Consider the following 21,777-nt stretch of genomic DNA (forward strand, 5'->3'; position numbering starts at 1 on the left):
GCCAGAAGGGTCTTCCCAGTTGTCCGACCGCAACTCTTAGTGTAAAGAAAGGAGCTGGTAAGTACATCACATTTTAAAACGTTACAGCCACTCTCGGACGCAGTGTGTCCCACTTCATGGAATGCTGATCTGCTCACATATGGCTGTTCCCCTGATCAGCCTCCCCTAGCTGTTCATAGATGTATCATTACAGATGTATCATTACTCCTTGGGACTCTGAGTTCTGCAGCATCTCCTTCTGCTCTTGTGTATCAAGGTCTTTAAATCCAGGGAAAGTGACTGCCCCTTCGTTCAAACCCAGAGAGAATACCTCTCGCCCACCCACCTTTCCAGTTCTTGACTGGCATCACCAACAACCCACACACAGCTGAAATCACTGTTTATCCAGCAGCCGGTTTGCAACACAGCCTCACGAAATAAATGTTTATTTATGAAAATATGTTTTTGACTTAACAGTAAACAAAATCAACATTTTTTGTTTTACATAGACATTACCACCAAATGCACGTCATACAATACTGTAATCATTAGCTGGACCATGAATTGAACATCACAAGCCATTGGTACATCACACTGTGATTTTTTTTTTCTGAATGTATCATATTGCACAGAATTAGAATCACGTTGTCCAGGGCTAAAAGCTTAGACTCAGACTGGATGAAACCATCATCTAGTCTGACCTCTTACCCTTGCAGGCCACAGAACATCACCCACCCGCTCCTGTAATAGACCCCTAACCTCTGGCTGAGTTACCGAAGTCCTCAAATCTTGATTTAAAGACTTCAAATTACAGAGAATGTACCATTTACTCTAGTTCAAACCAGCAAGTGCCCCACACTGCAGAGGAAGGCAAAAAACCCCCAGTCTCTCAGGGAAAGCCAACTGTGATCTTTTACCTTTCTCCAGCTGTTGCTCAGATTTATTACCCCCTTCTCCAGGGCATCATGAAGCTCAACCTAGAGGTTTTACTGTGATTCAGCCATCTGCATGCAAACCATTTCAGATCATTTAAAATACTGGCCTGTGGATTTTGTGAGTGGACTGACAAGGTGGCAAATCTTTGAGTCTTGGGCTGTGACATTCTTTATATAGTGTATGGGGTGGGGAAATTATGAACATGACATTAAAAGATTTGAGTCTGGATGTCTCTCTCTAATGACAGGAAGAAGATTGAATCTTGTAGAATAGGTCCATGAAGCCCGTTGTGGTTATAAAATCCTGCAAGATTATTCTAGCTGAGAGGCAACTGTGCTTTCCCAGCTCAGGGCAGATTGCCAAGAGCTAGCGGGCTTCACCTATGTTGCATAAATGTAGAAGACTGCAGACACTCCTCTTCCGTACAGGAATGGGACCTGTTGGGTCAGCATAGTAGAAACGCTAATGCCTCAAAATGAGCCAAGCAGCTAGTTTTGGATCATTGCGTGGTTGGTAATGGTAGTCTGAAGACCATGATAGCCACAGATCATCCTGTCCAGTGCATAGAGCTAAGTACATTTCTCTTGCATGGGCCACAAGTAATGGCAGTTTGGGTTACACCTATCACTTGAGCTATCCCCTTTCCCCTCTCTGAAAACTTATTCTAGATTGTGGCAAATAAGACGGAGCTGCTAATTTTCTTCTTGTTGTATGTATGTTGATCACTGACAATAATGTGGCGGGTGTCTGGGGATATATAGAGAAGAATGTGTTAGTGAGCTGATATAGCCCACAGTCGGGGCTAGAAGATCTAATCAGCTTTGTGTGGGAATTCAAGTTAGGGGTCAGTCCATTGATTTTGACGATCTGAGATGATGTCTTTATATCATGAGGTTGTGACCTTGCTGCACTTTGGCATTGTGATTTGTATGTCATCTTGTTTGGCCTCTCTGTGTGAGGACTAGCCGTGAAGAACAGCCCCTGAACTCCACAAATCTGGCCTATTGTACTTATCTATTTTAAGGCCTGGGCAAGACAGGGGAACCAGGTTCAAGGTACAAGTGCTACTGATTTTCAGCACTAGTCTGTCATCAGATGCACAACTGGATACCATATGCCAGCCCCTAGAGGGATGAGACTCATTATACCTGTTCCCAAAAGAGAATATTTTAGATGCTGATTTCAATTTCGGGATGTTCAGACACAGTGTTTTGGTTTGGTTCCTCTATAAAGATAGGGGTTGCTTTCAATCAGACCTAGGTTTGGTTTGCACAAATCCCTTCCCCTTCCCAATGTTTTGGGGTGGTTAGAGGCAGAGTTTTGTGTGGGAGTCAAGTCTGCTTGACATCCTTAGATTTTGAATAAATAGAAAAAGCTGTATTTGTCCTGACACTCCAGTGTGTAGAGTGCTTAATTAGTAAATATACTGCTGTTTACTATATTCGTGCATCTCTTCGCTCTCCCAGGAGAGAACATGCAGCTTCCATTAATGTCAATAGGAGTAATATGTATGAGTAACAAGGGAGGAATAGATCTCCTATGTGACTATCTCAGAATATTATTATTCAGCATTGCAGAAAGCCTGGAAATAAATCACCATGCTTTGGAATTGGATTTCTGATAAAAGAATTGAGAGTAAACCTGAAACAGATAAAGCCCAAGGACTGTGCAATACAGTTACACGCTTTGAAAGGAAAGGTACAATAGTATTTAGACTCGCAATGTGTTTGTGCGGGGGCAAGAGGTCCCCATGTCTCTTTCATGAGCTCTTCAATTAGCTTAGAAGATTTACATGCCAATATCCCTATCTCATTGCACAAGAGGGTCCTCGGAGCTAGCTAACTTGTTGCATACATGTACATACGTCTTATTTATTTCTAATAGACGTGGACCTGAACCAAAAGCCGAACTCCAGATCCTAATTCTTCAGAGTCTCTACAACAGGCTGAGGCCAACCCCCTAATTCAAATAACCTTGCATTTTTGGGAAATTTTGGCTCTGGACTCCCTCTAGCTTTTAACTATGCCCATTTTATACTGAACACTTTGGTTTTTACTAACCCACTCTCCACCGAATAGAAAGAAATACCTTTGGTGGCTTAGTCTTTGGAAATGTCCTAGTCATTGGGCCAGATCCTGAGCTGGTATAAATGCTTGAGGCTCCATTGAAGTCACTTGCATTATACCCATTTACACCACATGAGCATCCTGGCCCACTTTATTTCAAGAGACAGATAAAATGATTTTTCGAATGATCAGTTGAATGCTACATGAGGCCTCATTTTAAGATTCTGAGCCTGCAGCCTGCATATAGTTCACACACATGATAATAATAATGACCCCCTGATCTAACCTTGTAAACCATTCAAAACTCTTTATAAACAATTACAGCATACAGATATTGATGATTGTGTATTCCATCACTTTTAATTTCACCACAAAAACTGTAACATTACTTACTACTTTCTCACTGAGTTATTACTTCAAGTAAAAACACTTAGGTATAAACAGAGTTGCTTGTAAAGTTGAACAAGTATGAACAAGAAGTATCTTATGTTGTGAACTATGGTGACTTCATTATCCCGATGCATGTCCTTAGGACTCTCCCATGTTTAACATCTAGTATTGGTTGTAAACTTACTGTAAGTAGGCCACTGATAAAAGAAAACAATAATTCTTGTTCTCCCTGTGTGCCTTGTAAGTATGGAACGACTATAAAGCATGCAGGAATGTAGGCTGGTTAGGTGTGTGTTTGGATTTTTTAAGGTCAACCTGTAGGTACCGGCCCAGCACAAATTTTGTGTATATAATATTGGGAGTACAAGCCAAATCTTGCTTGCCTTACTCATGTATGTTCTCACGTAGAGCTTTACTTTGAATCATGTGGTTTTACTTTGATTTGACATTTCTGTTGGGGCTGCTTGTCTGAATAAGTCAACCAGCGTTTCGCGCTGAACTGTCATAAAAATGAACTCCTGCTTTTATAGCACCTTCTTCTTTATATATTGGCAGTGCAGCTCTGATAAATTTTGCAAAAAAAGGATATTATCCAACATCCAGTTAAAAACCTTTGATAAGATCAATTCCACAGAACTTTGTCAGAGCAAAAACTCATTGCTTGCATCATAAACTACATTGCTACTATCCCACTAAGGCATTTCCGTTCACTGGGCTTATGCTGTGCATTGGGTACTTAAATGTTGTACGACAGCATGATACCAAGTGGTGTAGATATAGGGTCAGACTCCAAGCAGTGGGTCTGAAGTCTGCATGCAAAAAAAAAAAAAAAAATCTTCTCCTTCGTCTGTGACCCTTCCTTTTCCCCACATCATGCAAGCTACTAGAAAATGGTCTGAAGAATAAGGCAGCAGCAGTGGGAAAAGGAGTGTGAGCTCTTGTCCCACAAGACGGGAAGCATGAGAGATCGTCTCAACCAGGACTTGGATGAAAGGAGACGTTAATAATATACAGGAGGTGGTACTGTAGCAAGGGTATACATGAAGTGTGGCACCCTATAACCTTATACGGTCATCACAATAAAGAATGGCAGGCTGATATGTCCTGCTTGGCAGAATGTAGACTAAAAAAGGATAGTGTGGCTTTTGCTAGTTCTACCTAGCAACAACCATGAGAGAAATCTGTGGACTTACTAGTGGTATCCTTACTTACATTAAATAAAGGTATTTCTGCCATCAATGAAAACAGTTTGGGATGGGGATTTATTTAACAGCTGTATCTTCCTGCGGTCAGTTCACAGGCTGCATAATAAAGTACCTCCCAAATGTAATCTCTGTCTTAATTCCATACATTTCAGGGGATTTAACCAAAGGATAGGCAGTCCCTTCCCCTACCCCACAGTTAGCCCCACTCATGTATCTGCAAGGTATTTCAGTCTCTTACAACGAATCAGAGTTTTTCAAGTTTTTCAAGTTTTTCAAGGTATATTGCAACTACAGCAGAACCTCAGAGTTATGAACACCTCGGGAATGGAGGTTGTTCGTAACTCTGAAACGTTCGTAACTCTGAACAAAACGTTCTGGTGGTTCTTTCAAAAGTTTACAACGGAACGTTGACTCAATGGAGCTTTGAAACTACTCTATGCAGAAGGAAAATGCTGATTTCCCTTTATTATAGTAGTTTACATTTAAGACAGTACTATACTGTATTTTGTTTGGGGGGGGTTCTGGCCTATGCTGCTGCCTGATTGCGTCCTTTCAGTTCCAAATGAGATGTGGTTGACCAGTCAGTTCGTAACTCTGAGGTTCTTCTGTAATGGTGTTGAAATGCAAAGCATACACTGGAAAGCATCTTCCACAATAGACATATACCACTTCCTTTTTAGTAGGTTTTGTTTGTAAATGTGTTAGACATTCCTTGTACCTTTCAGTTACACAGTACATTTGTGTTAGATGACACATGATATTCTTTCCTGTTAGCCCTTATTCCATGCTTATTTACAAAATTACTTTCCACTGGCATTGTTAAGCCTACATCTGACTACATGCACTATCTACTGCTATCTCTCTCATTATCCATAGTCTAGCCCTACCTGCACACTTACGAGGTTTCATTCATTCAAAAGATGCTTTTTGCCATCTCTACTGTCCAATCGCAATTGCATGTGTCGGAGACAAACGTCTCTTGGCACTCTGAAGATCTTGCTGTTCTGGTGTCCCAAATGAAGCAGAGTCAGGTCTGGTCAGCAGTTAACTGGGAAACATCCAGGGAAAACCCAGGCCATGTTTTGAGAGGCTGGGAAGTGTGCACTGCTGAAGGCCTGTTTGCAAACTATATTTATTTCCTGACGATTAGGGCTAACAAAGACATTTTGTTTCTTGCTGTATTTCCCTTTATATATGAAGAATAACTTGGTGGGTGTTGGGGGGGTTAAAAAAAGGAAGAATGTATCAGTGAATTTGGTATTGTGCGTCTCTTGGGCTATCCAGACAATGATAGAAGCCACAAACCCCATGTAGAACTTTAACCAAAGGCATTTCCAAGCTCTAGAGTGTCGAATTAGCTTTGTGTAGGAATTAGAGTGAGGACAATGGATTGAGGTGTATCTGAAACCCCCAGAGCCAACCAGCTAGAGCAAACACCCAAGCTTCGGCTTGGTTCTGCAGTCATAGATCTCGATGATCTGAGATGAAGTCTTTGCATCATGAGGTTGAGTCTAGGAGACCCAGATGAAATCAAAGGTTGTGCTAGCACCTTTTCAGGGGTAAGAGCAAAAGAAGCGGAACACGTCACATGGTCAATTTTAACTTGAATCCAGTAAACAATGCTGGACTACACTACAAATAGAATCCTCAGAAGGAGGAGGAATATACTTTGACAGAAAGTTGAGCAGTGGAGAATAAAAAGAAAGGCATGGTAGCAATAAACCTCAAGAGCTCTATCTTTCCTTCACCTAAAAGGAACTGAAATCCTCCGTGTTTAACACACCACATGCAAGAGAGGCAGCCTTGCTGTAGCGTAGCCTACTAAGCTAGTGGAGGTGGACGCTCATTTCGTATTGGTTGGTTCGGAAGTCACCAGCTCTATCTTCCTCTTTTGATACCATTTCTCCATTTTGTTAACCAGCAACAAGTGAATGGCAAGTAAGGGAGGAGGTAGGACAACAAAAATAGTGGGGAAAGCAGATGGAAAACGCCCCCTCCCCCCGCCAGTGGAAATCTATATTGCATTCAGACACTGATCAATGGCAGAGCATAGCTTGAGAATGAACAGCATCACTGCAGGCCAGGTTCTGATACCTACCAATGCTGTATCCTAAATTAAGATCTGCTTTCAGTGAACAGCATCTGTTAAGCATTCAGCTCAGCAAACGACTGCAAGATCCCATAGAGAGAGAAGATATTGTCAGTGTTAACTGGTGTAATTACATTGGGTCAGACAGGCACACTGTTGAGAGGTGGCTACTGTCACAACCAAGGCATAGCATCCTAATCAGGAAAAGGTGAATACAGGCACACCTGGATATATGGTTAATGGAGACCTGGGGCATAGGTATATGCAATATTTTCTGACCCTTGCTCGGTTGGATGGCAGCTTAGGAGAGCGTGTTGGAATAGAAGCTGAAGCTCTCGGAGATGGTTTTAGAGTCACTGCGGGAGGAGCCGTTGGATGTCATATCCACGGACAGGCGCTTAATTTTGTTGCTCTCTTCAATGTCTTCCTCAGTGTTACCGGTGACGGAGGATACGGTTGTCTCCATCCGGCTGACCTTGTACATGCTGCTCTGGGTCTGGAGGTACCTGGCAGACTTCATTTCCAGCCCTTCATATTCCCTAGCACTGATGAAAGGGCACCACCGAAAAGCGTGCTTAAAGCCAATGCGGAATCTGAGGAGACAGCCAAGTGCAGGGATGTTAGGCCCAGCATGTGCTGAGCTGGTTTCAGAATGTTTTCAATGCAATCCGTAGGAGGAGACCCCCAGCATATGCACTGATGCAAGAAGTGTGACCAACTCTCAAACCTTAATACCCCTATGGTCCAGTATTCTGTTCACTAGACCACACTGCCGCATTCTGTTCCCATCTCTGCTGCTGACTCACCATGTGACCTTTAAGTCTTTACCCTTCTGTAAAGTGGGCATTGGGATTTCAGAGAATCCTAGAAATGTCGGGTTGGAAGGGACCTCGAGAGGTCATCTAGTCCAGCCCCCATGCACTGAGGCACTTTGAAGTAAACCTAGGCTATCCTGGACAGGTGTTTGTCCAACCTGTTCTTAAAAGCGGCCAATGATGGGGATTCCACAAGTTCCCTTGGAAGCCTGTTCCGGCACTTAACTACCCTTTGAATTAGAAAGCTTTTCCTAATATCTAACTTAAATATTCCTCATTGAAGATTAAGCCCATTACTTCTTGCCCTACCTTTAGTGGATGTGGAGAACAACTGATCACTGTCCTCTTTACAACAGCCCTTAGCATATTTGAAGACTGTTATCAGGTCCCACCTCCAGTCTGCTTTCCTCAAGGCTAAACATGAAAGGTTAGAAAAACTGGGCCTTGTAGTTCAAGTTTTCTAAACCTCTTGTCTGGACTCTTTCTGTCTCTCTGTGCAGTTCACCCACATCTTTCCTAAAGTGTGGTGCCCAGAACTGGACACAGTACTCCAGTTGAGGTCTCATCAGTGCCAAGCAGACCTGGACAATTCTCCTGTGTCTTACATGTGACACTCACTCCTGTTGATATACCCCAGAATGACATTAGTCTTTTTAGTAACCGGTTCACATTGCAGACTCTTATTTGTGATCTATTATAACTCCCAGATCCTTCTAAGATGTACAAGTGCCTAGCCAGTTATTCCCCACTTCGTAGTTTTCTGTCCATTGTAAAAGCACTTTGAGATCTTTTGGATGCCAAGTGCTACATAAGAACTAGGTATTATCATACAACACTTTTTAATCCAGGATCTAAAAGCTCTTCTTAAGTATTCTTCATTTTGGTGCTTAATAAATAATTATTCCAGTGAATACAACAATCAGTACTATGCTCCCATTTCCAGTAGGCAAACAGAGATATCAAACTTCCCCCAGCATCACAACACAAGTTAATGGCAAAACTGAGAACAGTATCTTGTGCTGTGATCCCTAATCCATCCCAGTGTAACCACTGGACTGCACTGCCAACAGTCAATCAACCATCACTACCTTGCTATTATACTTGGTAAATGAGAGAGGCTTACCAAACTCTTTTGCAGTTGGGGCATATAACTGACAAATTTACTCAAACAAGTTTTGATTTACCCAGTCCCTCTTTGCATTCCAAGTTCTTATTTCCAAGGGTAGAACTCTTGATGGCTTTTATGCATCTGTTTACGTAGTAATACTGATTAAGGGCTTTAGCAATGTTTTGTGTGTTTCACACCAAGTTTAGATTGGAAATTCTTGGGTGCCTGAAGTGTGCCGTACTCAATTCTGCATGAACCGATGACGTTATATACAAGTTAAACTGAAAATCTTACTCCATCCAAATACCCACTGGAGCCATGGGAGTTTGACAGACTAGACACTTCAGGATTGGCCCAATTTTATAATCTTGTATGTGCTAGAACAGTAACAATTTTATTTAAATGCACATAAATGTGTCTTTATATAAAGCAGGGATCATAGCTATGGTGGGAGGGTAGGACTGGTATAATCTATTAACCCAGAGGCTGCCACTCATGCCAGGGTGATGGGTCCCTTTACAAATACAGACCCAGATGGGCAGAAAGAGGGTATCTCATTCCAGGCATACTGCTGCTATCTGCTCTCTGGGCATGGATTAGAGCCTTCTGATATTTGTTGGTATTTTTGCAAAATATTTCAAAACTGCATTGCTTTGTTTTGAAATTTTAGGAATTAAGGTTTGCCTAAAGACTGTTTGATAGGAAAAGGTTTCATTCAATGTTGGGGTTGCCCCCTTTAACTTTTCTTCCTCCTCCTTGACCCTGGAAAAGTAGGGGATAAGGGAGAGAAAGTGGGGAACAGCCAAGCACCTTTTCACCCCCATGGAGAAAAATGGAAAGTGTTTCCTTTTAAAGGAAAAACACATTGTCGAAATGAGAACTTATTTCATGCTGAACTTTTTTCATTTAAGAAAATACAAGCTGACCATCATTAAAGCGATTTGAGTATGCCTTTTTTTGGTAACTGAATAAAGATTGGATATATCCCAGCTCTAGCAGGGATTTTCATCTAGCTAAAATGGGGAGGACCATTATTCTCCACTAGACTGCACTATCGGATCCCAGAGGAGCTATTAGAAATATATACTTTGGTGAGTCTGATCTACAATCTGCTGTAGCCCTATTGACAAGGGAAAACTGTCCTGGATATAGCTTGGAGTTTTTATTTGACTTTGGCTGCCTAAAGCCTTGGAAAATATAACACCTGATTATTCAGAGGTGCTTAATACCTGCAGTTCCCATTGACTGCCGATGGAGATGTAGGAGCTCAGTACTTGGGAAAATCAGCCCCTTAATTTAAGAAACTGGTAGTGAGAAGCCCTGGTGTAGCTGTTAATTTGGTACACTCCAGCTATAGGAAAAGGAGGGATAGCTCAGTGGTTTGAGCATTGGCCTGCTAAACCCAGGGTTGTGAGTTCAATCCTTGAGGGGGCCATTTGGGAGCTGGGGCAAAAATTGGGGATTGGTCCTGCTTTGAGCAGGGGGTTGGACTAGATGACCTCCTGAGGTCCCTTCCAACCCTGATATTCTATGATTCTATGAAAACCCAAACAATTTGCTGAGTAATTTGAACAGCCACCCCTGATGTGTTGGCTCCCTGCTAAGCTGCAACTCACCACCATGGCTAGGGTCCTCTTCTGTACCCAACCCATCCCCACATCTCCCCTTTATTGCACTCAGTCAAGCTCATAACTCACCTGTCATTGAGGCAGCAGTAGATGATTGGATTATACATGGTGGAGCTCATGGCCAGCCACATTACTGTTAAGTAGACCTGCTGGATAAACTTCTCCTGGTACCAGTCGGGGTTAAAAAAATGCAGGAGGAAGTAGACGTGGTAGGGCAGCCAGCAGACTGCGAACGTGCACACCACAACGATCATCATCTTCACCACCTGTACACGAGAGAGAGAGACCTGGTTATAGAAGTTTACGCTATACCCTTTGAGCAAAGCGTATCAAACAGAACTGAAGCCAGCGTGATCGACTAGGGGGAGAATGGCGGGGTGGCCGTCCTGGGACGAGCAGTCCTCTGTTTATCCACAGAAAAACAGATCGGCAAGGCAGACTTGTGCTCCATATGCTTCAACTCTGCCCTGGAAAGGACCGCTTCAAGGAGTAAGTAGTGGTCTTCTTCCTTCCTTCAACCCTTGGTCTTTCTATTGTGATTTTCAACCAGGGGAGGCAATTATTTCTGTTGTGAGAGTGGTGGGGGCTTTGGATCCGTGTCTTTAGGAAATGGATTGAACCCAAACATATTCTCCTCACCCCGCCCTATATCAATGACTTTGGGCCACTGCTGTCTGGGGCTAGATTTGAAATGGTGGCTCTGTCCCGAGCAGAATCCCATTACCAGTTATCTGAGCCACCCAGTCTCTCCAAAATACAACGCACGCCTTAATTTCAGTTTGGTATCCAAGCACTCAATGCCACATTGTTAAAAATGTACCCCTCCTATTTTGGTGCCGGAGTTTTTGGGTCTCCAGCTGGCATCTTGTTGGACCTGATTTTTCAAAGGAGCTGAGCAACTGCCGCTCCTATTGATTTCATCTGTACTATACACCAAGGCATCCAAAGTTGGTGGCCACTGTTGAGAAATTTGACCGCTGTGTATACGCTACGTTCCATTTAAAGAATGCCTGAGAGAGAGTGAATTAACTATAGACCCCAAGTCTGTTCAATTGCCTTTGCACACCCACTCCCCAATTATTCTGCCATGAGGCCAGAAAGTTGCTTACCTTTCGCTTGGCAGACACTTGCTCGTGGTAGCGGTCAGAAGAATCACCGGGTATCTCACTAGCCCACAGAGTGATGCCAACCACCGTGTAGGCGCATCCTATCACCAGGAGCGGCAAGAAGTAGATCAGCACGGTCACGCAGAATTGATACCTGAAAGTTTGTCCCGGTAAAATGCGGTTGAGTGCACAGGAAAACAGGCAGGATATTTGGGGTCTGATTCTCGGGTGCGCTGAGCACCAGCAGTCCTCATTGACATAAGCAGGATTTGTGAGTGCTCAGTACTTCTGGCAAGTCTGGTCGTTGGATTTCAGCAAAGCATTCGACACGCTTACGAAAGCGTGGTGTAGCTGGGCAGTCGCCCTGCTCTGCCCCTGAAGGGGTTAAAAACAGCCCGGGGGAGCCAATCGGAAAAGGCTGGGAGGCAGCCAATCAGGGCCAGGTTGGGCCCTATAAAAGAACTGCAGGGCCAGAAGGCAGGGCAGTCTCTTTCCAGCCCTGGAGGGAGAGGGCCTAGCTGCTGGGGAACATATGGTACCTGAAGCAGGCAGTGCTGGGGAAAAGGGCAAGAGGAGTTGGGAAACTCCAGCCTGGCAACTCCCCAGGCTGAGGCCTTGGTCAAGTCCTAAACAGGTACTGGGGCTGCAGAGGTGCAGCCCAGGGACAGGAAGAGGCAGCCGGTCCAACCCCCTTGCCAGTGATGAGTGGCCATTACAGACTGCAGTCTGCCCCAGGGAAAGGGGGCTGGATGACAACTGGCAGTAGCCATTGAGGCAAGGTGGGCATAGAGGGCTGGGGGTTCTCCTGGGAGGGGAGACCCAGAGCTTGGTGGTACTGCTGGGGCAGAACCCCGAGATAAGGGGCACCAGGGTCCAGGAGGGACACGGGGCCAGTAGCAAGCAAGACACCAGCCTTCAGAGGGCACGCCGTACGCTGGAAAAAGGGCTAATTCCCGGACGACCAGCAGGAGGCGCCACACCGGTGAATCTTCGACTTTGCTACACGTTGCAGGAAAAATGTTAAGGCTATGTGGCAGGGTAGTACCCAGCTCGCTGAGATAATTGACTGACCGGAGAAGTTTGCAGGCTTCACTGGAATCCGTTAACCTACTGGGATAGGGATTGTTGACGTTTGTGGGGCAATGATTAGGCTAATGAGATATTTAGACCAATAAGTGGGAAATCTAATTGGCAGGAACAGGAAGTAAGGGGGAGCTCAGAGAGTCAGGTGGGTGTAGTAGAGAACGATGGGTGCCAGGCTTCTCCTGACACATGCCTGTACTGGATTCTGCAGTGCCTGGAATCTGAAGGTGAAAGGTAGACACGGGGAAAAGGAACAGGCGGTGTGTATGCTGTGAGTTAGAGACGACCCAAATGGGCCAGGCAGCGTGGCACACTGGGTAGATGAGGGAGTGCTCTGTGATAGCCTAGTTTAAACTACCTGTTAGTTTGCTTCCTCCACCTGTTGGATCTTTTCATACACCTTGAAGGCTGGGCTTTTCAAAAGGGCTCGAGAGAATTAGAATTCCCACTGAAATCCAATGCCCTTTTGACAATCCCAGACACGCATTCTTTGGGATGGAGGCTGCCTCCTTACTTAATTTCTGTGCTTGGGGCCACTACATGTGAGTAGTCTACAAGTCAATTTAGTGTCCAGAGTGCAGTCAATTTCTGTTCTCAGCTGCAGCTAATCTCAAAACCTCCTGAATTCTATTATTGTTGGGGCATCCTCCTGAGAAGTGATTTTTGTTTTTAGGCAGTGAATCATGAGTGTGGCTGAGCTGTTTCTGGAGCTGACACTGCTTCATGTTGTCATCATTTTATTGAAGAGAGATCCTATTATCCCATATAAATAAAGGGCTTCGCACCCCAGCCGGCTATCAATCAGGCCATATTCATCCCTGATGGGAACACACACAGAGCCAGCCTGAATAAGCAGCTGTCCGGAAAGGAGATCGCCATCCCCGTGCATGCTATCGTTCTTGCTGTCGAAATGTTACAAATGGCTTCCGTGTAAACATTTTAGTGAGCTCACAAGCAGAACTGGAATGTTGCTGTCTATCTTGAGTTTCCCATGGAAGCAATGCCATGTTCCGTGCTGAACTGAGTTGCTGTGTTTTAGTTGTGACTGACATTAGCACCTTTCCAAGAAAAAGGAAAGCATGCACTTTACAAACTATGTTCTAATTGGACACGGCACTTCTTTCCCTAGAATGTAGAATCCTACTTGTCTTTGCACCTTCCTCCATACAAAACCTTCTTCCTGAAACCTCATTCTCTGATCCAGTCTACCAGAGTTCCCCTTCAGGCCCTCAGGGAATTCTAGTATTTCAAAATCTGGTTTTGTCCCAAATCGGAACAAAGTAAAAAATCTCAATTTTTTTTTCTTTTCAAAATGAAATATTCCAAAAAGTTTTGCATTGACTGACATTTCATTTTGATGTTTATAATGAATAAAGTCAAAATGTAATGTATCATAAGCAAAACAAAACAAATCATTGACTTCTCATGAAAATGTTGATAAAATGATGCATTCCCATGAAACATTTTGGTTGTGTGGTATCAGCATTTTCCAACAGAAAAGGGTTCCATTGGAAAAAAATTTGACCAGCTCTACCTCTTACAGAAAGCCTATAAAGCCCATTCCTCACCCAGCCTTCCCTACACAGAGGTTTAGCTAATCCACAGATGCCCTCAAAACACTGTACGTTCCAAATTTGAAATAAGTATTGAAAACACGGCCCCAGGCTTTGACTTATTCTCATCTACATTCCTTTATCAACTGAGACTGGAAGAAGTACACCATTGAGAACTCACCTACCTAGGAGGGACTGAGCTAGTTATCAATTCACTTGAAACAAAATGCCGTGGTTTCTTTAGGCCAAGCTTGGTATAAAGAGAAATAAACACTGAACTATAGGAGAACTCAGTGTAGAGATAGGTTTAACATTATTCTTTGTTACAGTAGCAACCAGCATTGGTACTTCATTGTGCTAGGTGCTGTACATACACATGGTAAGATGTAGCCCTCGTCCTGAAGAGCTTATGATCTAAATACATATCAGGGAGAAAGGAAGACTTACCCCCATTTTACAGGTAGGGAACTGAGGTATAGAGATACCAAGTGACTTACTCAAGGCCACATAAGAGCCAGGAACTGAATCCACGTTTCCTGAACTGCAGTCCAGTGTCTTAATCACAAGATCATGCTTCCTCTATCTGACATTGAGGAAAAGTCAACCAGCTTTTTTTTTTTTTTAAACCTGTTAGTAATCAGTAACCACCTGATTGCTGTGTATCCCCAAACCCTGGGGAAATTCAGATCTGTACTTTGCTGCTGGGGGTGAAATTTTCAGAAGTGCTTATGCTAATTAGGAGCCTGTGGTATACTGAGGACTAGGTTGGAGCTGCAAGCTTTAAAGGCAGAGGGTTTTCCTGTTCCTGCTTGAAGCCTCAGGGGCTCTGTAGGGAAGCATGCAATTATCAAAGGCAGTCTTCAGAAAAGCCAGCCTAGAGTAAGACTAGGTTAGTTGTGGCTCTCTGATTTAAGGAGCAGCCTGTTTCATCTCTCTCTGTTTTGGGGTTCTTGTGTTCTTGGGTTCTGAATTCCAAGAAATAAAGTAGTGTTACGTTGCAACCTTCCAGCAACAGTATTTTTGTATCTAACTTCTCTGTGTGTATGTCATGAATGTGACAGAACTTTTATGCCCCATTTTCAAAAATTACGTAGGAAAATTTTGCTTCTGGTTCCTCTTCTAGTTTACAGTTGGTGTGAGATGTTTCTCCCCACAAGAGTTTCCCAGATGCTCTGCTGCGTTTACAACAGTTGCAGTTTCCTGCCTTCTAAGTTTACATTGTTCCTCTCCTGCCTTCAAGGGCAAAACCATATATTTGGACAGCAAAGATATTGGAATCCAAAAAACAAAACAGATGGAGGCTCCCTAGAAGCTGCTGTCCAGTTCAAGCATTTCTCCAGTATCTATTGCCTCGTTTACATTGTCTGTTCCTGGTCTTGGATGGTGAAATGGGACTTCAGCTTTTGGAAACCAGATATCACTTTAGCTCTTGTCACTCACTGTGTTTGGTATCTAAACACGACCTGATGATTACCAAGTGCATTACAAGTATTAAATCTCTCAGCACTCCTCTCAAGTAGCATTGGTTATGTTAGATCCGTTATACAACTGGAAACAGGCACCAGGAAGGATTAAGGATAAGTGCCTCACTCAGGTGTGTATGATTTCCACTGGGTGTTAGTGGGAGCCATGCACAGGTATCCAGGGGTAGGGTACAGCTCTGCGAGTTGCCTTCAAGTCTCACCATACAGCAATCCTTTGGCAAAGCTAACAGAGCCAGAAGTGCCCACTCCCGGTCTGACTCTAACCACTAAAAGGCACATTGCCCTTAGTTCAGTTACTCAATGCATGTCAGGAGAAAATCTATGGAAGTTGAACTTGCTGTTTTTAAGTCAGTTTAAAAATCAGGTCCGTTGGGGCAAGTAATGACCTCGGCTACAATGGTGTAAATCCAGAGAGGTTAGTCGCTCTGGTGTAATGCATGGCTGAAAGGCACTCGGATACAGCGGCAATGAGCACGTGCTAAGCACCTATATAGAATGGGATAGAGAACTCTCTTTACAGCAGGAGATTTAATCAAGGGGAGGATGTTCCAAAGTGCCTAGATGGTGCGGGAGTGAAAGTCCCATTGAAAGTCAATGAATTTTAGGCTCTTCTGAAACCTGCAGCAGGGTAATTCATGGGATTTGGGCCTATTCCAGGTTGATAAATGTAATGGTTTGTTTTTTTTAAAGCCGTGTACTTAACCACTCCATCTGAAAACAAAGAGGCTCCTCTGACTGCCCTTTCACTCAATCTTTGTGTAAAAGCATCGGCTTTTTCCTAGGGTACGGAAATGGCAACATAAAATGACCTCATCTACAAAATGGTGTATTTCTATGGTCGCTGTTGCTTCAAAGGATTTCCAGCACCCCCATTCCCACCCCCCCAGTACATTAGCAGTTCCAGGAAGGCAATAGATCACGAAAGCAAAGCTAGAAGCGCCCTCTAGTGGCTGAAGACTCATCATTGCAGGCCTGCACTGTGATTGCAGCCCTGGGCGAATAAGAATTTATTTTGTACAAGATTGCAACCCTAAAAAACCAACTCCATTGCAAAACATGACGAGATTGGCCTGACGCCCTCAGTTGCGAATCCAGGTGGGCAATTCAAAGTGCCCCATCAAAATTATAAGTAAAATTAAATAGACATGAGCTCACTTGATGGCAGTTCAGTGGCTGATATGAAATGAGTTGGATGTCTCTGCCCAGTTTATATTTTGGGGGTCCTGATCAAGTTCTGAATGGGTGAGTATCTGTGTCACCAAGGCCACCTTCCCAACCGCACATCTAAGCAGGAGGCACGTGGATCAGCTGGGAAAAATGGGGAAAGCTTGTAACGATACATGTGCATTAGTCTCTGGGGGGGTCGTAGAATATCAGGGTTGGAAGGGACCTCAGGAGGTCATCTAGTCCAACCCCCTGCTCAAAGCAGGACCAATCCCCAATTTTTGCCCCAGCTCCCAAATGGCCCCCTCAAGGATTGAACTCACAACCCTGGGTTTAGCAGGCCAATGCTCAAACCACTGAGCTATCCCCACACCCCAATGGAGCATCTGTTGCCAGGAGCAATTGACTTGAAGAATTCAGAATGAGGGATGTGGTGCAGTGTACAGGGGAGTTGGTGCTGTACACTTAGGCCCAAGTCCTCAAAGATAATTTATGCTCCTAACTTCCACGGATTTCAGTGTAAGTTGGGAGCCTGAATACCTTTGCGGGTCTGGGCCTTCCTGTGTGTCTCTAAGTTTGGGGATCTGCATCTTGCTTAATACTAAAGGAGAATACATGCACAGCAGGCCTGACCCAGCTCTCACACCAGTTGGACTATACGGGCTACTTTCTGATTTACGTCGGTACAAGAGGAGAGGTTTGGGTCCACTATGTATGCAGGCTGCCTGGAGGACAGCAAACAGCTTGGGAGCATGACCACGGCACGCTGTAAGGTGTGATGAGACAGCAGCTTTAAGGTAGCTGCGTTTCAGGTCTTCCCTGCCTCAAGGGTATTCCTGCACAACACTTGATTTGGTCCATTATAGAGACAGGAGCCAGCTCTGCAACTGCGATCGGGGATCAGATTCTGAACCCACTCAGAGTCGGGGGAGGTTCAGACCAAAGGTTTGATTTGGGCATCGTCGGGACATTGTGTGGCTTCCTTAACATGTATGAAGCACTCTGCCATAGGGCCTTTCATCTGATGATCTCCACAGGAAGCACTGTTACAATGACATAAAGCAGAACGCTGACTCCCCACTGATTAGGAAATGCCATAAAACAAGGCACTATGGGTAGGTCAGCATTGCAGTCTGGGGTGTGAATGGCAGCTCGTGTAATTGGACTGCCCAGCTGTACCATAGCTAGTTCACTAAAATCAGAAGTGGGGATGCTCCCGCACAGGCTTCAGCACAGCTGTCCTAGCGAGTATGTACCTAGAGGAGACAGGCGGCTTGTGCGGCCCAAACTACAGCGTCTTCCCTGCTATTTTTAGCTAGTTAGCACAGGTACATCTCCACCAGCTGCTATTCGCACCCCTGGCTGCAATGTAGACTTACCTTATGGATAGGGACACCCAGAACGGGTGATCCAAAATCTCAGACTGTCAGAAGTTGGGACCGGACAACAGAGAAAGGATCACTTGATACATTGCTCTGTTTTGTTCATTCCCCCTGAAGCACTTGGCTCCAGCCACTGTCAGAAGACAGGATACTGGGCTAGATGGACCGTGGGTCTGACGCAGTACAGCCATTCTTGTGTTACCAAGGGAAGTATTCCAACAGTTGAGCAGTGAATTGTTAAAGAGGTGATTCATCATTAGAAGAACTCCAGCGTACGTGGCACAAACAGAAATAAGACAGTCTCTGCACCAAAGACCCCAGTGTCTAAAAGAGACACTACGGTGGTGGTTTTTCTCTAAATCTGAAAAGCCAGTGGAGTTGAGAGGCTGGGAGATTGGTACATCTTGGTAGTGTCAAGTAGCAAGTTGTATTGGTAATTAACTCGGAATTCCCATCTCTTCGGGTTGAGTGTGATCCCATGAATACTGTTCCAGATAGCCAGGGTGTAATTTTTTGTCTGGCTCTGACGTATTTATTAATGTGGGATTCTAGAAAAATAAGTAATTAAACATAGAATGAATTGGAAGCTTGCTTGCTAGCCGCAAACTAGTGAAGCGGTGGGACATGTTGTTAAACACAGCACCCTGTCACCGTGGAGCTGTGTGAGATTTATAACTCAACCTTGGCTCGTAACAGGGCATCCAAAAATGGATGAGAAAAGAAAGTGATCCGTACCCTGCTTGGGTCACGGGATGCCAAGTATGGCTTTGCAGGAATTTTTGAATGATTATTGTCTTAAGTGAAATGCCTTTAAATGGGATTAATGAAAACTAGGAGAACTCTGTTAGCAGCCAGTGGCACTGGAGGCTAGTCCTGGCCTGTGACCTTTCATATCCCAGAGTCCTGTCAGGTGATTGGGGTCAAGGGATAAACTTAGATCTCTTCCCAGCACTATTGTCACGCATTTATTGCAATAACTAACGTTGGTTGCTGATCACCAGTAATTTTCTTTGTGCTCTAAACTGAATAGCATACCAGTTTGTAGACTCTCACAGGCACATCTGTGTCTTGTCTGTGACTCTGTCCATCCATCTGTATTTATAAAATATCGGTCACTGAGGTATCTAAGCGCAGAGAAATGCTTTTTATGCCCTAAATACTGCCTGGGTGTCTAAGCTCGAATATTACCAGGAGAAATGGGGATCAGACTGTTTGAAGAAGAGCAGGGGGACCCAAGGCGGATTGAGTAAATGGGCTTCTTTACTGCGGTATTTGTTCCCCTAGACCCAATTGTCGAGTAAGCCCTGAGTTAATTACATTACAACTTTTTTATTTAAGTTAAAATGTAAATGCCCACATTTACTACAACACCCCCCAAACCCTTATTTCATAATATGAACGCCCATATAATGAATATTAATAGCTATATACTGAATATATATTGTTTACAGCATTAAGCATATTATACAGACATTTTTACTGTGAAGATACATTTCTTTGCAGTAATTGTAATCTCATGTTCCCTTAATCAGCCGTTCACAGGGGAGGGAGGAAGGGGCCATGACCCCGAGCTCATCTATGCCGCTGGGAAAGGAAGGGAGGGGGAGATAACACTTCTTTACTCAAAGGGTATATTTTAAACAACCGCATTCCTTATATAGCTGCAACGCTTATCTATCCTTAACGAGCAGAAGGGAAGGGAAAAGAATGGCTGCGTGCCTGTCCCTTTCTCCCTACTACATGGTGCTTGCCTGTGCCTCACTGCCTGATACCATGATAGTCGTCACCCGGAGTAGGTTTTTACTTAACCCTTACGTACCCCAACACAGCCATATAAAGTCTGGTTGAAATTCTGCTCTCACATCCTCATCTCAAAGTGCCCAAACCCTGTAGGGGTTACACAAACTGGGCTCTCAGGGTTGAAACCCCGCCAAGCCCTGCTGTATTGCTTGAAGGCCGGGGTTTTGGTCTTCCTCTCACAGAGCACAGGAGTACGCTGTTTCACCACTCCAACCAAAGCAGATGCTGCACGGGCTGCAATGGCGTAGACACCCCTAGGCCTTTGCCCCGTAGCTAAAAATAGGTCAAGCTAGCCAGCAGTCCACACTGGATAAGATGCCCCAGAACATATAGAGGATGGATGCTAGAGAATGCCGATGCTGTGTAGGCTCTGAGAATACGTCCGGCTGGAAACAGGAATTTCTCTTCTGAGGGAAATTCTGACACTTAATTTTTTTCTGTTTCAAACTGCAACAAAAGCCAAAAATTTTAAAATTTTCCCCAAAACAATAATTCAGAACTATTTTTATTCAGGATAATCCAATCCTCTTGTTTCAATGAAGTCAAAACACGCAGTTTTAACTTGATCATTTTAATACATTCTGGTTTGACTTCTACATTCAATTAAAATATTGAGTACAGTATATTTAAATCCATACGTTATGATATTTAAACTGAAATGCATTGAAACATTAAAGTTGAAACACAAGGTTTTTGTCTGATTAAAACCTTTTGACATTATCAAAATGAGACAATCAAAATGATTCATTTTAGATTTTTTCCCATTGAAAATCTTGTTGAAATTTATATGTTCCGGTGAAACGTTCTGATTTTGATTAAACTGCATTTTTGGCAGACCACTGTTCAGCTATTACTTTTTTTAGCAGCTTCAGCCCTACCGCAGATCTTCCTGAATCGGGGGAGGAGCTGCTATGGCTCTCAGCTGTTGCCCCACATCTCCCAAGGCTGGGGAAAGTGTCTCCCGCACCCACGCCTCAAAGACACTAGGAGAAATGGCGTGTGTGATGCGTATAGTCTGTATCTAGTTAAGACTTGTTTTATGAATTGTACCTGTGGAGCAATTAGGGGGGGTAAGGGTAGGATTGGGGGGAGGAAGGGAATTGCTGGGTCCTGGTGGGAACCTCAGGCTGTGAAAACAGCATCGACCAGTGTTTGCAGATTTTGCAGTTCTAAGTTGGCCACAAGGTAACAGACAGAGCCAGACTCCACCCTGGCTTCTCGTGGGTTTATGGTTCTGCTTTAAGAGGTTTATTATCCTTAATCATAGCTGATATTCTGCTCTTCCTGTGTGCTCAGGTCTCATGTTACAGAGAGAGCAAGATATAGTTCCGCCCTGGCTTGCCTATCCTGGAGCAGAATGTTACCCTGAGCAATTAGCCTTGTAGCACCGCCAGTAAAACCCCAGCACTCAGGAAGAGCAGGAAATCAAATGAAAAGCATTCTTCAAGTCTCAAGAATTAGTATCTGCCTTCCTAGAGCAACATGTGCTAGGCCAACAGCCTTCAACGGAGCCTCTCTGGGTCACAGCCTCAGATACCCACGGGGGGAGTTTTCTGTTGTGGCTTCGAGTCGGGATTTCAGAAGGTTCACCTTGTTTACCTATCTGGTTGGTAGATTATTCTCAAGCCTCCCCAGGAAAGGGGGCGAAGGGACTTGGGGGAATATTTTGGGGAAATAGAAACTCCAAGTGGTCCTTTTCCTGAATCTTTGTCTAACTCACTTGGTGGTGAAAGCAGTACCCATCCAAGGACAGGGAAGGATTTGTGCCTTGGGGAAGTTTTTAACCTAAGCTGGTAGAAATAAGCTTAGGGGGTCTTTCATGCGGGCCCCAACATCTGTACCCCAGAGTTCAGAGTGGGGAGGGAACTCTGACACAGACAATCAAAGAACCATTAGGATACCCAAAAGAGGCCCAGAATTAAATGCAAGAACAGAATTCCCTCTTTCTTTCGCTGCCCCATCCTCAGCAGCTTTCCCCCTCCCCAGCTT

At 44.2% G+C, this 21,777-nt stretch overlaps 1 protein-coding gene across 1 annotated transcript in view; it reads right to left on the reverse strand.

Moving 5' to 3' along the window:
* Nucleotides 1–416: 416 nt before the first annotated feature.
* The window catches only part of TACR1 (tachykinin receptor 1), a gene marked incomplete at its 5' end in the record, with an annotated part of 92,644 nt that continues 71,283 nt past the window's right edge, over nt 417–21,777 (reverse strand). Inside the window, 3 exons of the mRNA XM_084615194.1 lie at nt 417–7,258; nt 10,286–10,482; nt 11,326–11,476. Of these exons, the coding sequence (XP_084471320.1) occupies nt 6,967–7,258; nt 10,286–10,482; nt 11,326–11,476 (640 nt within the window). The 3' untranslated portion in view covers nt 417–6,966. The remainder of the gene's footprint in view (nt 7,259–10,285; nt 10,483–11,325; nt 11,477–21,777) is intronic.

Source organism: Lepidochelys olivacea (genome assembly GCF_965140295.1).
Source record: "Lepidochelys olivacea isolate rLepOli2 genome assembly, chromosome: 26".
Lineage (NCBI taxonomy): Eukaryota > Metazoa > Chordata > Testudines > Cheloniidae > Lepidochelys > Lepidochelys olivacea.